The sequence below is a fragment of the Paroedura picta genome, chromosome 6 (genome assembly GCF_049243985.1).
Source record: "Paroedura picta isolate Pp20150507F chromosome 6, Ppicta_v3.0, whole genome shotgun sequence".
NCBI lineage: Eukaryota > Metazoa > Chordata > Lepidosauria > Squamata > Gekkonidae > Paroedura > Paroedura picta.
This window is the reverse complement of record NC_135374.1, coordinates 55,314,442-55,331,054: the sequence shown is the minus strand read 5'-3', so window position 1 is coordinate 55,331,054 and position 16,613 is coordinate 55,314,442. Positions and strand designations below refer to the sequence as shown.

The following is a 16,613-nucleotide window of genomic DNA, read 5'->3' as shown; positions in this document are numbered from 1 at the left end:
CTGGCCTTGATCTGGTGGAATGAGCTCCCGGGTAAGTTGCAGGCCCTGCAGGAGCTTTCCATGTTCTGCAGGGCCTGAAAAATGGAGCTCTTCCACCAGGCCTTTGGTTGAGGCCAGGGCAGTGAGGAAGATCACTGGAAGATCATGCCCCCCCCCCCTTCCCAGGGCTGCCGGTCAGGCCCCTTCTCTTCCCCAATACTGGGTATTAGTCTTGGGTGCGGGGCTTGTGTTATTTATCACCCATTTGCTGTGTATTTTTGTATTGTATCAGTATGTCCTTTTAATGGATGTTTTAATGGGATTTTTAATGAGGACCTTGTGATCCACCACGAGCCATTGTATGGGAGTGGCGGGATATAAATCGCATGGATACATACATACATACATACATACATACATACATAAGATATGACCCAGGAACAATCTGTCTTGCTACAAGACTTGCCAGTCTCCATATAGCAATGACTCAGCAATCTTAGTGATAGTCCCAAAACTTCACTATTTTAAAACAGGAGGGACTTCCAAATGATTCCTGGGAGACACCCATAGGGAAAAGGATGCTTGAACTATTTGTTAACTGATACTGCTGCACTGGCAAAAACATGATTGATTAATTATTTCCCATCTCATATACATGCCATTACAAAGATAAGCTTCTAGGAGACAACTGGCTCTTCTGCATTATTTTTTCTTGGTATATATCAGTCGTTAGAAGCACTAATGCAAATTAGAATCAGAGCACCAGGAGGGGGAATTAATTTAATTCTTCCTCACTGAGAAAAACATACAGGCACAGTATGGTTGTGGGGGCAGCACACGTGAGATTGGGAAAAGGAGCTAATTTATTCCTTTACCTCACAGTCCCTACTGGAAATATACCTCCCACAGCTGCTATTTACAAAAAGAAAATGGTATTTGTTAGAAATCATCTTGTAGAAATTATTTATGTTGCACTGGTTTAGCTGCCTAAACAGTTATTTCAAAAAGCTGAACATAAACATTTTAGATATTTTTTTTAAAGAGAGCCCACAATAATCCAAAATGCTATGCATTTTGTTCTACAGTGAATATACTTCACCTAACTCCCAAATGTTTACAGTGTACACATCTGGTAAACATACTTGGGAACAGTACTTGCCAGAATATGATAACAGTTATGGAGGGATAAGGTTGGCCACTGCCTGTCTCTCATCCCAATGCAAGAAAATTCAAAAAAGGACTTCCAGTTAGGATCTGAGACTACAGACTTGTGGAGGTGGAATTAACCTTTCTGTTTGTACAGTATTCACAAACTTAGTTATCCCTGGTTTTCTTTTTACTCTAACCTGCAGGGAAGAAATATGCAGATTTATTTATTTTTATTTATTTAGATTTGTTAAGATATAGTTTCTTCATTACTTTAATGTGGTCCAAACTGACTGCTGTTCAGAGTTCTAAAAAGTTGATGGGGAAATATATAAGCAAAAAGGAGATGGAAAGATATTTGTACCCAGTCCAAGACTTAGAGGAATTTCTTCCATACTGTGACCAAGCATGAACTCAGCTGGTTAAAAAGACAAAATGGTGGGGGTATATAAACTGAATTGAACCTAATTGAAAACTCTAAGAGCTATTTAATATATTTTATTTAAATGCAGTCTAAATGCACATTTCAATTTGTATAATCATTAAGAAAACAAAAATAAAAAATATAATAATAATAATAATAAATTGATGGGGTCCCCATGTTGTCATATCCGGATTTTATGAAACTCTGACATTTCTTGACAGCCCAGGAAGAGTTTTCCAAATGGATGGAAGTTAATTAATTTTAATATATTTTTAAACATTTATCAGGTGATATGATCATATATGGTCATATTGACACTCCCCCCCCAATGACCAGTGGCCTCATGGGGGTGGGAAGGGATGGCCCCTGCATGGACATGTACACAGCTTGGCTTCCTGTCTTCACAGTTGTGCCACTTCTGGGGTTTCTCGAAGCCTGAAACAAAGTTCAGAGGTTTCTCAGCAGTAAAAAAGTTGAGAAAGGCTGAGTTTAGTCCTCTGATAGGTCTTCTCAAAAGAGTTGCACTCCTTAATCACACAGGTTTTCTTATAAATTACAGCCATAGATACTTGATTAAATTGTTTCAATTAAATGATACTCACTTAACTAGGGAGATAACATGTTCAGCAATTAGGTATATGATTTGTTCAATGCTACAACATCATATTTTTAGGCATGAGACAAATTGAGCAAAATTCAGAATTCTGTTTGTAGCCCATGCTTCATCTGGCTGTTTTCAGAAGGGAACATTATCCTATGAAATCTCTGAAATACATTCTACTGACCAAAGACACTCTTGTGCCAGAAGGAAGTGATACTCTTAGCAGAATAGATCCATCGGATACAGCCCTGTGGTTTGGATCCTGCATAGATTTCTACAGGTATGGGGAGGAGCTGATTTTCACTGATTTCTTCCTCCCACAGGAGACATCTGACCCCCAACTCTCCCACACACAAGCTTTTGCTAGAGGTCCCCATCCCTTAGGAGCTAAATTTTAGTGAATATTTTAGTCTGCCATGGGCACAGGAAATTGGTGAAAATTGTTCCTCCCCTTGCATTGTAGAAAACTTAGTGGGGTGAAAGACTCATTTACCTTTTTCCCCATACACAGTGTTTAGGTTGGGTTTTGTCAGTAAAACCAAGATTGAGATTATGTATTTTAACATATAGATGTAATATTTACATTAATATCATACATATCTGGCATTTTAGAGGCTGATCCACAAAATAATTTTTAGCAGTACCTACAACATGGAATATTGGCTTGAATCTCATGTGTTCATATCTCTAAGTAGCTCTGTTATTCCAGCAGAAGAATTATTTTGTGTCAAGGGAGAGCAGCTTGCATGGGAGGATAGTTGCATCTAACCTATTGTATTCTATTGTTTTAATTTTTAAAATATCTTTAAACCAATTTTAGTTGTAAAGTTGGATAAAAGTTTAATAAATATTGAAGTTACATTTTTATAGAACACTGGGAAAGAAGAGCTCAAATGGAAGGCAATTCAGCATAGAAAGAAATCAGGATATAGCTACAACAGAGCACTAATATAAGAGTTTATTTAGCTGTATCAGTGCAGCTAATGCCCCATTACATATTTCTTGAGACAAATGAGCCAAAAAGGATTTGAAGGCTGTATTGCATTACCATAATACTATATCATATTTTTGGGATGAAAACTCAGAAGTGGAGCCTTTATCAGGATTGGGGATAAATGGAACTAATTGTTATGTCATGTCCTGAGGTACATAATGTGGAAAAAAATGAACAACAACAAAAAAGGTTTTGTATTGCTTATTTTAGGGATGAGTGAGTGGGAGGCAGTAATATTCGGATTCCCTGTTATTTCCTCCTACCTGTGAACATTTTGTGAAACATCATCAGCTCACTTAGTTTTTGAAATATTTTGAAAATCCCTTTTCCCCTTTGGGTGCTGGAATAATGTATTACACATTCTTTAAAAATACTGGGACTGTGAACAAGGAGACTTCTTCAACTCAAAAGGCTCTTATGCAGGATGCAATTCATTGTATGGGTGTGTGTAGACCTTTTGAAAACAATTGGAAAGGGGAATCACTCAAGCATTTTTCATTTGATGCTTTGTCATGTGTGAGTCATAATCATTACCCTTAGCAACATAGGTGTAGAGTGTTTACAGTTGCTTAAAAGCTGGATTTAGTTATCCCTGGTTTTTCCAATGCAACTGTAGGCTCTGGATTAACAAATGTTAAAACAGAAGAGATCTCAGAAGTAAAGATGGATGCAGAATTTAGACATGACTCGGGATATGAAGTGCATCATCAGAAACTGGTGAGTGGGCTCTTTCAATTCATATTGCTGTAATAATGGTTTACTCATTTCTGTAGCATCTTACGTTACATTTCTTCATAAGGTAACCATGGATGCCTGTTGTATGTATTCGCTTCCAATTATAGTTTCATTCTTCCAGTTCTATTCAGTCTTTCATTATCAGTCAAATAAGTGCTGAGTATGAACTGAAAACTGAAAAATTTTACTTTTAAACAGGTTTAACATATTTTGTACCAGACACTGATTTAAAATTGAGAAAAAAGAAGTTCTTTGTGTGCCTAGGTTGACGTTCAGCTGAAGCTAAATCCAATGATGATGAATGTACACCAAACCAATACTCAGAGAGAAGGTGTACCCTGAGATTGTTGCTGCTTACTACTGACACATTAACAACAGGGAGTCATTGCATTCTGATATTAAAGTTGAAAGGTTTCTATTTTGATTATATCCTTGAAGCTAAATGGTGCTGAAGATTACAATTAGCAAGGCAATCTAGCCTTTTTAGAACTTGATAATTATTTTTGCAAGCAAAAATAAAAAGAATTCCTAGTGCTAGAAAATAGTCCAAAAATATGTAAGTGTTAATTTGGAAGATTCAAGGCTGGAAGGCTCACAACAGTTAAAAACATCTTCATGAATCACTCAAGGGACAACCTGTTTTGGAGAGTGAAAGAACAACTGGTAAAGTGTATTTCAGATGATTAAATTCCATTTTATTTTTCTCTTATAGTAATTATGGTAGCTTATATGCAATGGAAAGACACACTTGAAATAGAAGTTTTAGTGCTATCTGCTATGTTGGTCAATAAGCTAATGTTCTTTCATTTAAATAGAATTGCACAGTCTTTTAAAAACAGTATTAAACAGTGTTTGCCTTTCATAGAGTAAAACAATGTATTTTCTTGTTTCTAGTGTTTTCTTTTTTCCACTATAATTCATGCAAGTATAAAGCAAACCTTTATCCTCTTAATTTTATGTGCTGTTTTGTAGAATGTATTTATATTTCAGTTCCAAATCTGTAAGTATACTTTCTGGCAGGATTGTGCCTCGGTCATCTGCTGGCTGGCTGCCTTATAAATCAGGAGAGAGGGTAACCTGATAGGTGCTGGGATGGGAAAAGTTACAACTAAATTTTCACCTGTACCCCTTTCCCCCACTATAGCTTAGTCCTCTTCTCCGGGAAGCCCCTATATATTCTCCACTTTGCCTGCATCCTTCTCTCCTTCCCACTTACCAACCAATCTTTCTTTTATCTGTCCCAAATCAATAGCATTATTTATTATTTATTTACTGTATTTATACCTTAGTTTAAGGCTTAGTTTCCCCTCAGGGTGTACATGTTTTTAGAAAGATCTGTTTTGTGTTTTCATAGTTCCAGGCTCTGGATTTAAGTATCCACAGATAGGGTCATGCTGAGAATTAGATATATTAATTTGCATTTACTTAATCTTGTACCTTTAAAAAAATAGGTATTCTTTGCTGAAGATGTAGGGTCGAACAAAGGAGCCATCATTGGACTAATGGTGGGCGGTGTTGTCATTGCAACAGTGATTGTAATTACTTTGGTGATGCTAAAGAAGAAACAGTACACATCAATCCATCATGGTGTAGTAGAGGTGAGTGAAGCCTATATTACCAAGAAATATTATTCCATTAATTTAGAGTAGCAGCAATCTATGGCAAACAGAAATACATGATGGTATGTTACTTAACTTGAGTGAATTAAAATAAATTATCTGGCCTGCCCCTGTTTTCAGATACATCTTGCTTTCCAATTAATGTTGCTAACTTTTTATTAGGAGAATAGGCTAGCATACTATTACATCTGGCCCGCAATTACGAATGTTATATATAAACCATATACTGTATAGTCTGTAATCCAGGCCTATAAATGTGGAGCAGTGTTCTATTTAAAGTTTGTTTTCTCTAGGAAGCAAGTTTTGTTTACCTAACAAAGGTATTTTTTGCCAACAGAAGGACGAAAGGAATTTTTTCTAGACACCAGTATACTTTCCAGCTCAGGATTATGAAATTCCTGGAGATTTGGGACTGAAGCCTGGGGATGGTGGATTTAGAGGAGGGGCGGAATCTTATTGGGGAATAATACCATACTCTCCAAAGCACCCGTTTTCTTTAGGACAGCTAATCTCTAATCTTGGAGACCAATTGTTAATTCAAAATTTGGAATGGTTTTCAGAGGGATGGCATTCTGTAGGAGTAAAGAGTTTACTAATGAAATATACTTGTTTAGAAAATGCTACTCAATTTATTGCTCACAGAGAATTAAATAGTATAGTCATTACATCTTCTGAAAAAAGACTCGATAGACTTGGTTTATTTGGAATAGTAGGATGACGTCTCCTGAGATCATTAGTAGGGGTGTCCAAAAAACCCCAGTAATTTGGGGGCTTGAGTAGATTTCCCATATAGTCATGAATCCCAATATTTGGTAGTATTCTGGAATGTCAAATTTTTTTGGCTCCATTATCGTCTGTGACGATTTTTGCAGCCAGCCATTTTTGATAGCCAAAAGAAAAAAAATCTGGTATTTTTTCAGTTTGGATTAGCTGAATGCACACCCCCTAAATCCTAAAATACCAATCATGTGCATTTTGAACAGTGTGGTGCTTAATAGGGATGGGCACGTACTGATAAAATGTAGTTTGGTTTATGGTTCATGGTGGAATCAACGTCCAAACGAGGAAGCTCATTTATGAACCAAACTGGTTTGAGTGTCTCATGGCCCTGTAAACTGTTGAAAGAGGCCACGGTTCCTTTAATACAGATGTGGCTGTGTGTGGATGCTGTAACACAGTTTACTAATGTAACAGGATTAACTTTTGCTTATATATTCCTACTGTTATGATGGTCAGTTCTTAGTCTGATGAAGAGTGCTTGCACTCGAAAGCTCACATCTTGAATAAATCTTTGTTGGTCTTAAAGGTGCTACTGGACTCTGATTTTATTGTGCTACTTCAGACCAACACGGCTACTCATTTGAATCTATTACATATAGGAAGGAGGGATTAGTTGTCAGGAAGAGCTTGTTAGAAACTGGGTGATTATAGCTGAGATTGGATTAAGGCACTTGATAAAATCTGTGAATGGCAATAAATTAGCATACAAATACATGAGATAACAAACAGATGTGGGAATGAAGTTTCAGCTCAGTGGCACCTGCAAGGCTAACTCAGTTCTGGGTTAGCCATGTTGAGTAGCCATGTTGGTCTGAAATAGCACAATAAAATCAGAGTCTTTCGAGTGCAAGCAACTGAGCAATAGAGTAGCTAAATTCAGGAGAAAGAATGCTTTGTTATCTGTCAACATGACTATATTCCATCTTTTAACCGTCTTTAGGTGGATGCTGCAGTGACACCGGAGGAACGTCACCTTTCTAAGATGCAACAAAATGGATATGAGAATCCAACCTACAAGTTCTTTGAACAGATGCAGAATTAGAACACCACAGCAGCCTCATGAGTTGGACAGCAAAATGATGGCTTCACTGCCCATTGGTGTTCAGTTATAGAAAATTGTGGAGACAAGCAAACAAAAATGGAAAAAAACACTTTGTTTTATTATTTACTCATCGCCTTTTGACAGCTGTGCTGTAACACAAGTAGATGCCTGAACTTGAATTATAAAATCAGTAATGTATTCTCTCTTTACATTTCATTCTTTAAACTACATTATTAATGAATGTTTTTGTGTACTGTAAAGTTTAGCTGTACTTAACTAGTGCATGAATAGATTCTTTCCCAATTATTTATCATATAGCTCCTTTAGCCAGTTGTATATTATTCTTGTGATTTGTGATGGAAAAAATAAGTCCTAATTGAAATATGCTTTAAGAATTGATGGGGGATGCTTTCTGTGTATGTGGGGTTGAGCTGCTTCTCTTTGCTGCGTTTTTTTTTCCTTTTTCTGATCACTATGCATTTTAAAGTCAAGATGACTTTTTTAGAAAAGTATTCCAGATGAGTTGAAATTATTTTCCTCTGCAGTTGCATTTTATTGTACAGATTGTTGCTTCTGCTGTACTAGTGATGTAGAAATCATGGGAATACATGTTTGTTTCTTTGTGCCTGTTTTATGTGCACACCTTAGGCATTAAGGGGGTAACTCTTTTTTTTGTACCTTTCCAGCTTAAAAAAAAAAGAATCCCTGTTAATTGTAAGCACTTTTATAGGGGGGTGGGAAAAAGTGCCTGCTGGTTGAAAAATTAATGGGGATCCTACAAACGTTTCTGCAGGATGATTGTACAGAATCATTGCTTATGAATTGATAGCTTTCTACACTGTGTTACATAAATAAATTACAAATAAAACCATTGGGCAAGTGTTTTATTTGAGTGAAGAAATAAGTATTTTGGAGGTGACTTTAACAGTGACCTTCGAATTTCACACTTAGGGCTTGGGTAGGGTTTTTTCCCCCAAATAGACATGGGTCATAGAATTCCCGTTTTGAATGTAGTGGAACAAAATGGCAGTGGGTGAGAGGGGTGTTTGCTTGGGCATGCCTTCCCCTCCACAATGTCTCTTTTTCAGTTTGTATAATAGTGTTTTAATGTAAATAAATACATTCCTGGAGGAGCTCTCTTGTACTGGTGTGATTCTGTAACTGCTATCTTAAGTTGTCTGTTGTACATGTTGCTACAGCATGAAAATTTGAGTTTTCCCTTTAAATATAGGAAACGGACACATGTTCAGCAAAGAGTGCACTTACAGCAGCACTTGTTTAAAACTGAGGGGTTTTTATTGAAGTTGATAAAACAGTTGCCTGCCATACTGTTTGTTGTCAAGTAAATGTAGCTTAAAGCAACCTAATATGTGCAGTTCTGGCATAGAACATACTCAGTGCTCCATCCTAGACTATTCCTCTAGCTTATTTCTCTAGCGTATGTGATAATGTCAACATACAAAGTAAACAATATTTTGGTCCCAATTGTTTAGTCTTTGCATCTCACTATCATTTATCTGAATATTAATAGAAATTATATAATTGCTATTAGCCTAACCCACCCTGTCTCATTCTCTGCTTTAAATGACTTACCAATATAGAATTTAGTAATGGCTAGAATTTTTGAAAACCGCTTTCTCTTCTTCCTTATCCTGGAATATAATAATTCTACCCATACTAAAGCCTGTCCTTTATCTCCACATCATGATCAAGTTGCTGGAAGTTCAAATGGAGTTTTTTTAGGTGGTGTCAAATTTATCTTCTACTATAACTTCATTGCTCCTAAGAAAAACAGCAGGCCTTTTGTGAATCACCGGAACAGACATATTTATTCACCTCCAAAAGATTCATGAAGTTTATATTCAAGATAGAATTGCTCTTCAGCAATTTCATATGTTTAGTTTTCAGGGCCCTGATGGAAATAAGACAGTTCTGCTGGGCCTGCAAGATGGAGCTCTTCGGCCAGGCATGTGGTTGAAGCAAGTACACCTGGAAGATCAGAACATCACATGGGCCTCCCCTACCAGTTTGGAGTCTCCTCTTACATCTTCCCGCTTAAGGGGAATCAATAAGCAACTTCTCAGCATAGGATATTATCCTTAGTTTTACTCGTTTTATCCACACTGTTGTACGCCACTCTGAGACGATGAGTTCAAGCCTATAAATCTAATCTAAATAATAAAAAATTGCATGCTGATTTTTGTACCGCTATTCAGCCACAGCATTATGTTCCTTAACTTTTATTGATCAATGCTACCCATTCCGAGTCCTGCTATTTGGGCTCTCCATAGCATCAATGATTTTTTGGAAAGTACCCAGCAGTGGTGGCTGCATTTCTTTGTTGCAATAGTCTATCCATCTTTCCATAGACTGATAGTTTTTTCCCTTTAAAGTATTCCTGTTGCACTATATGAAAAGGTTTTTGTTTCATGTTCTGGTTGTTTCCCATTTGTATCAATATGTACAGGCGTAACTTGAAGCAGCCATTCATTTCATTCATTCATTTCAGACTCCCTTCATTTTCATTCTTTATTCCCTTAAGAACAAGCACCTTGTGTCTGACTTCTTTCAGCATCTCATTGGATGATGAAAGGAATCAAAGAGTCATATGCAAAAATTTTGGATTCAATCTTTTGTTGGATTAATGACTGCCTTTGCCTTTGGGGCTGAGTATGTCCCTTTCTTAGGTAGTTTCCCACTGTGGTTCCTTTCTATATGATGACCAGAGTTCATACAGTTATATATTCCTTTTGAAATGTTAGTATACTACAGTAGTCAGCTAGCCTTTTGAATTTATTTAAGGGCCGGATTCATTGTGCAACTTGTAGTTTGTCTTCTCAGTGCTGCTGTCATGACCAGTATATCCTTCTAAGCTATGCTATAGCAATATGGACTGCTGGGAAATGTCAGCAATCTCTAACTGTATTATATTATCCATACTGCATTATATTATCTATTTTAGTAGCAAAACACACAATTACTGCTAACTTTTACAATAATAACTATGCTGTGCAGTAAATCTTTGTAATGCTGCATAGTCAATTGTACTACATCAATTGTGTCATGTACCAGGGTTCTGAAAGAAAAATTACAACAGCTGTGGAACAGGATAGGTTAGCAGGTTCACATTTTGAAAAAGGTGACTGTTTTTTTTCAGAACTTGTGAATGTACACAATTTAGCCAATTTTGCCTGTTTTTTTGGCATAACTTTCTGTGAAGATGTGTTTCTAGTAGCTGTTACCTCAGCCAGGTGGGTGTATGAACTAGCAGGTAGATCCCATAGTTTTGTAGCTCTTTCCTGAAAGGATAATAATTCACCTTAGTCTTAGCTTTCTTCCTGAGGTAGTTTCTAGGTTCCATTTATTCCAAGTTATGGTTTTGCCTCTATTTTTTCCTGCACTAAGCTCTGAGATTGAGCACTCATGGCATTCTTTAGATGTTAGGAGGGCATTGTTAGTTTAGCTCAGGAGACCACTGGGGTTTTGCAGACATAAAGCTTTGTTTGTTTGTTTTAGTGGCCTTAAGAGAGGTTGAAGAGTGTCATCTCAGATCCTGTCCCAATGGATTGTCAGGACCATTAGGGAGTGTAATAATATACTTGCCATGCCCATTGAACATTCATGCCTATTAGCTTGCTGGAATCTCCATGTGGGACAGCACAGATGATTGATGATGAAAATAAAGTGAACTATTGTTCACTGAGTATCTCCTGTGCAGGCATATATACTCTTCCTCCTGCCCTGTTGCATGCAGGACTTTCTATGAAGGTGTGTTTCTAGTAGCTGTTATCTCAGCCAGGTGGGTATATGAACTAGCAGATAGATCATATAGTTTTGTAGGTAAGAAGACAAAGACACCTCTCTCTATATTGTGTTTTACATAGTAGACGATCACTAGCCATTAACACAATTGAGCCATTAAGTGTCTTGTGACTGCCCCAAGTGTCTTCTGACTGTTTCAATGTCACTAGAGCAGGGGTAGTCAAACTGCGGCCCTCCAGATGTCCATGGACTACAATTCCCAGGAGCCCCCTGCCAGCATTTGCTGGCAGGGGGCTCCTGGGAATTGTAGTCCATGGACATCTGGAGGGCCGCAGTTTGACTACCCCTGCACTAGAGGTACTGAGGGTTCTGTTGCACAGGAGTATGAGGTTCATGGGCAGGGACAAGCTTCTGGCTCTAGCACACAGTGCCCCCTGGAGGCTTTTAGATGTAAGCACCTGTCCAATGGAGAGCCTGTTCACACACAGTTGCCATGTGTGCCTGCACAGAAGATAATCGAACAATAGTTACAGGTAAGTACAACTTTATTTTCCTTCCTATACAAACCCAGGAAGGCAGAAAAGTAAAGGTGTTACCTTTCCATAAATCAAACCTTTATGTGGCAGCTAGGTTGATCAACGCTACTGCTTGAAGAGGTAGCAAGGGTAGAAATGGCAGACCCTCTGGGAGGTGACACTGTGGATGAGACTATACCTTCATCAAACTGATGTGATGGGTTAATATGTGACCTTCAATAAGTGCTCCTGTAGCAGCACGTAATCCTTCCATGGGGCTAATAAAATCTATGGGCAAGTCTTTTGAATTTATGATCAAATATCTGTGCCTCTTTTTAGAAAATTTCTATTGACTATCAGCTTTGCATGCAGAACAGGTACATCCAGCCACCTGTTAGGATAAGATGATATTCCTGCAGCAGCAATGACTCACCCAGTGCCTCTCCAGTGTTGTTGCCAAGAGGGGCAATGCTGGTAAAAGAGAGACCAAGCTTATACACATTGCCATTGTCTGGGTCTAAGCTGAGCATCCCCTGTGTCATTGCCAGTGCTGATGGGAATTGTTGCCAGCCCCCCTTTCATCTGCACACCCCTCCCTCCCAGCCTGAATATTTACCACACCTGTAACACTGTGAGCAAGTCCCACTAAATGAGCACAGAGCATAAGAAGCAATCCTAAACCTTTGAGGGAGAAAGTAGGAGTGCCAACAGGGCAAAAGCAGGTAAGAAGACAAAGATATTGTGTTTTACATAGTAGACGATCACAATATACTCTCTATATTGTGTTTTACATAGTAGACGATCACTAGCCATTAACACAATTGAGCCATTAAGTGTCTTGTGACTGCCCCAAGACTCTTATTCAACCACTGTCCTCCAAATTCCCACCAACTATATGATTCAGTTGCATGTCTCTAGTTTTGTAATTCTGAATTACAATCCTGCTATCTTTTCCTGGTTAGTAGGTTCTGTAGTTTTTTCCTGATAACTTGTCCACCTCTCAAGTATTCCTTAATCTATTGCAATCTCTTGTTTCCTGAAAAGAGTAACTTTATTCCAATATAATAACACCTACATGTTTTGCATTGACCTTCCTCAGGGGAATCTATTTGTGGAAAAAAAATAAAACAGAAAATGAGTTAATTATATTTTAACTGTTTCTGTAAATTGTTTTTTTTAAATAAAACAATATTAACCAAATGGGTGAAATTAAAACATTTCTTGGCTGGCTTTGACTTAGATAACTGCAGAGTAAGAATAGATTAAAAAGAATTAAAGATCATTCCTTGGGAGCATTGCTGCTTTTATTTTACAAGATACTTTGATTATGAAACTTTAAAAAAAATTTAATAGCTTTGGAGTTATCTTGTTTCATAAACCTGAAATCACTATTACAACATTGTTCTAAGTTTCTAGTATTATCTTTGGTGATTCTTCATGGTTTTTATGTATGTTCAGGAGTTCTACATTTTTAAACATGTTTTAATTATTTTAATTTTTTAAACAAATACTTTAGAGAAACAATTAGAAGATAATGTTAACTTCTTTCCTCTCTTATATTTGACATACAGTGGCTTGAAAAAGTATTCAACTCCCTCCTCTCATTTGTTTGTCCCATTTGTCACATTGTAACTTGGACCTCAGTTGGGGGGGGGAGAGCACTATTGGATTCATATGTGTGACACAAACAGTACTCAAGTCCAGAAAAACAGAAATCACAACTGTGCATAAGTATTCATTCCCCAAAGTCAGTGCTTTGTACAGTAAACTTTTGCTGTAATTACAACTGCAAGTCTCTTGGGGTATGCCTCTATCACCTTAGCATATCTAGCCATTCCTCAAGATAAAGCTGTTACAACTCTTTCAAGTCAGGTGGGTAGCATTGATGTACAGCAATCATCATCATGCCACAGATTCTCAACTGGATTGTGGTCTGGGCTCTGACTAAGCCATTTCAGTACATCCTCATAATTCCCTTTAAACCATTACAATTTAGTTCTACTTCAGTGGGGGAAGATGGCTAGGTCATGCCTCTGCTCGCTCAGGTAGGGTTATTCAAATTCAAAGAAATTGAGTGGCCTTACTGGGTGACCAGAGACTGGTCTTTGCAGTTGTTGGATAGCCTCCACTTGGGCAGTTATACTCATGGGTAGCTCCACTCATTCCTTGCTGCAAGAATCCTACTTTCACTTTGCTCCACTTCAATGGATGGAAAATCAACTGGGGTTGTGACCTCACGTCAGGTCAATCCTGCAAACCTGAAGAAAAAGAAGACAAGCTTTAAAGAGGCTGCTTAGTCCCAGTTGGGTTTCTGACCTCAGAATCAGGTGATGATGGACTCCAGGGATGGCTCGGGATTTCTGCCTGGAGCTTCCGGGCAGCAGAAGATGTCTGTGACATGAGCGGAGATGTAGTCAGCTGTTCCGCTGAGAGAGCACCCCGAGGATTTGGGATGCTCCTCCACTGCCTCCTGGAACAATGCTGGAGGCTCTGAACACCATGAATGCAGCAGGGCCAGTGTGCCCTTTGGGTGAGAGCATACCGGACCCTAGGATTGTGGCACATGCCTAAGAGCTGGGAGACCCCCTCAGGCTCAGTTAGGCTCCCAAGGGGGGGGGAAAGAGAGCAGTTTGGACCACAGGACCACCATGAAGACCAAGGACCTGGCAGGGAAATGCAAGGCAAACAGCCAAGCCCATAATGGTGGCCCCCACAACTCCCCCCTGGCTTCAAAGATCATGGTCCCCTCAAGTTCATTGACAGTGCCCACCTCCACAGTGACAACTGGGACCTCCATGGCAGGGGAAGGGTCCTGGGTGGAGCAATCCCCAGCTGGGGTCTCCACTGCCCCGACAGCCATCCTGGCAATTATGGGGCTAGTTTCCACCTCCCCCTGCTGCTCTGGCCCACATGGCAACTGGGGTCTCTGCCGTGACAGCTTATATCCCAGGGACCTGAAGGTCAGCCATTCCTCCTGGTGCATCCTTTTCCGGACATGGTGCCCTCGTGCCTCTGCAACCCTTTTCAGTCCAGCACCCTTTCCCAGACCTTCCATCATCTCTGCCAGCCCGGAGCCCCCCCTACCAGATGTGGACCTGGCCTCCATATGAAGGGAACTGGTAATTTCTCCCAGCATGGGGAGGGGGGAGTTGTCAACATGCCCTTCCATCCAGCTATGGGTCCTCCAGCTCTGATTTTCAGTGGACCATTGCCCACAGGCTATGGCAAACGAGTGGCTGAGCCCAGGTACAGGGCCCTGTGTCCTCTGAAGTTGCCAGGGCTGACCAGCTGAGAATAGCAATCAGCTCACCTGATAATCAAGCAGGCAGTGAAGTTCATAGCAACCCTGGTCATGGAGAATTTGTCAGGGTGCCTGCTCATCAGCGAATACAATCTGGAGAACATCCCAGTCAAAAGGATAAGAAAAAGGCTATGTCTTCAACTTCTGTCTCCAAGGTTGGGGATTCCAGGTGGTAGTCGCATTCCTTTTGGCCATATGACGTATCCTTTGCAACACATTCCAAGGACTACAGGCCACCAACTCAGTCTAAGTTCCAAGCCAGAGGCCCAAAATGACAGCAGCAGCCCTTCAGGCAAGATATGAGGGCTCCAGTTAAGATGTCCACCTGACTCCCAAGTTGAGAGTCGGCTGCAGTTTTTCAAGGACAGCTGGGCAGCAACCACCTCTGATAAATACGTCCTGTCAATCATCACGGAGGGACAGAATAGAATTCTCCATTGAAATGTAATAGAAAGGAAAGAAGAAGACGAAAGTTACATATTATAGATTTGTATACTTTTTAAATATAATCTGTGTAGTAATGCCACTGCTCTTGGAATTCTTCAATAGTCTACTGTTGGTTATGCTGGTCTGTCCAACCAGTCCGTTACCTTTGGTATCTCCTGTTGTTTCCAGAGCTTTGCTGTAACAATTCTTGCCACCCAACTAAGCACAAAATACATGTAACTAAGAAGGACACGAAGAGAAATGGGACTGGAGAAGGGCACACCAGACAGACCCAGATGATCCTCCTGGTTCCTCCAAATGATGAGACTGCGGATGACTTCTCAATGATGACAACAGACAGAGAATGTATTTAGTCTGTCCAGGAATGTCGAATAGATGGAAGAGCTTTTTAAACAACTGGAAAGGCCAGTCTCTGGTCACCCAGTAAAGCCACCGAATTCATTTGGATTTTATTAGCCCTACCTGAACAAGCAGAAGCGTGACCTAACCATCCTGGATGACTTCACCCCACTGAAGAGAAGAAACCTTCAGGTAAGACCAATGTTTTGTTTTAGCCATATGTTTAGGGCCATTGTCCTGCTGGAATGTAAATCTTTACCCAGTCTCAAATTTATGGCAGACTGAAACAGGTTTTCCTCAAGAAGTGCCCAGTATTTAGTGCCATCCATCTTTCCTTCAATTCTGACCAGCTGTCCTATCCTTGCCAATGAAAAACACCTCCACAGCATGATGCTGCCACAATGCTTCACTATGGGAATGATGTTCTCAGGGTGATGGGACTGCAACTCAAGCTTACAACACTCAGGATCCCGCCTTCTTTTGTGTGATTTCTACACAGACTAGGGCAGGTATATCTACCTCCAATTATTTTACAAACTGCACTGCAGCACACAGAGAGCTGCACATTGCTCCTCTCTAGTATTTAATCCTTCACATATGGAAGACTGGCCATCTCTGTCTTAACATGTTTTACTTCTCCAATGTCCTATTCCCCTCACATTTACATTTTTAGCTTAAAAGTAACTGCTGCTCCAAACTGGAGTAACGCTGATTAATTTTGGTGGTTTTGTTTGGATAAGGAATGTGCTATTTACCTGAGCTTTGAGTCAGTATTTGCAGATATTTGCTTAGGCCACCCCCTCCCCATTGTACCAAATACCCCAATTAGCTCCATATTCCCTTTAAAGATTTTTAAAAAATGTCTCAACTTTTTTTTTCTATTGAAAACTTTCTACTCTCAAAGCCATCTCTTTAGGTTAAAAAAAATC

At 39.4% G+C, this 16,613-nt stretch overlaps 1 protein-coding gene across 4 annotated transcripts in view; it reads left to right on the top strand.

Annotated features, from left to right (window-relative positions):
- The window catches only part of APP (amyloid beta precursor protein), a 141,926-nt gene extending 133,473 nt beyond the window's left edge, over nt 1–8,453 (top strand). For all 4 annotated transcript variants that reach the window (XM_077342474.1, XM_077342472.1, XM_077342473.1 and 1 more), the window contains 3 exons: nt 3,761–3,861; nt 5,331–5,477; nt 7,219–8,453. In XM_077342474.1, coding sequence (XP_077198589.1) covers nt 3,761–3,861; nt 5,331–5,477; nt 7,219–7,320 — 350 coding nt within the window. In that variant the 3' untranslated portion in view covers nt 7,321–8,453. The remainder of the gene's footprint in view (nt 1–3,760; nt 3,862–5,330; nt 5,478–7,218) is intronic.
- The last annotated feature ends 8,160 nt before the right edge of the window (nt 8,454–16,613 follow it).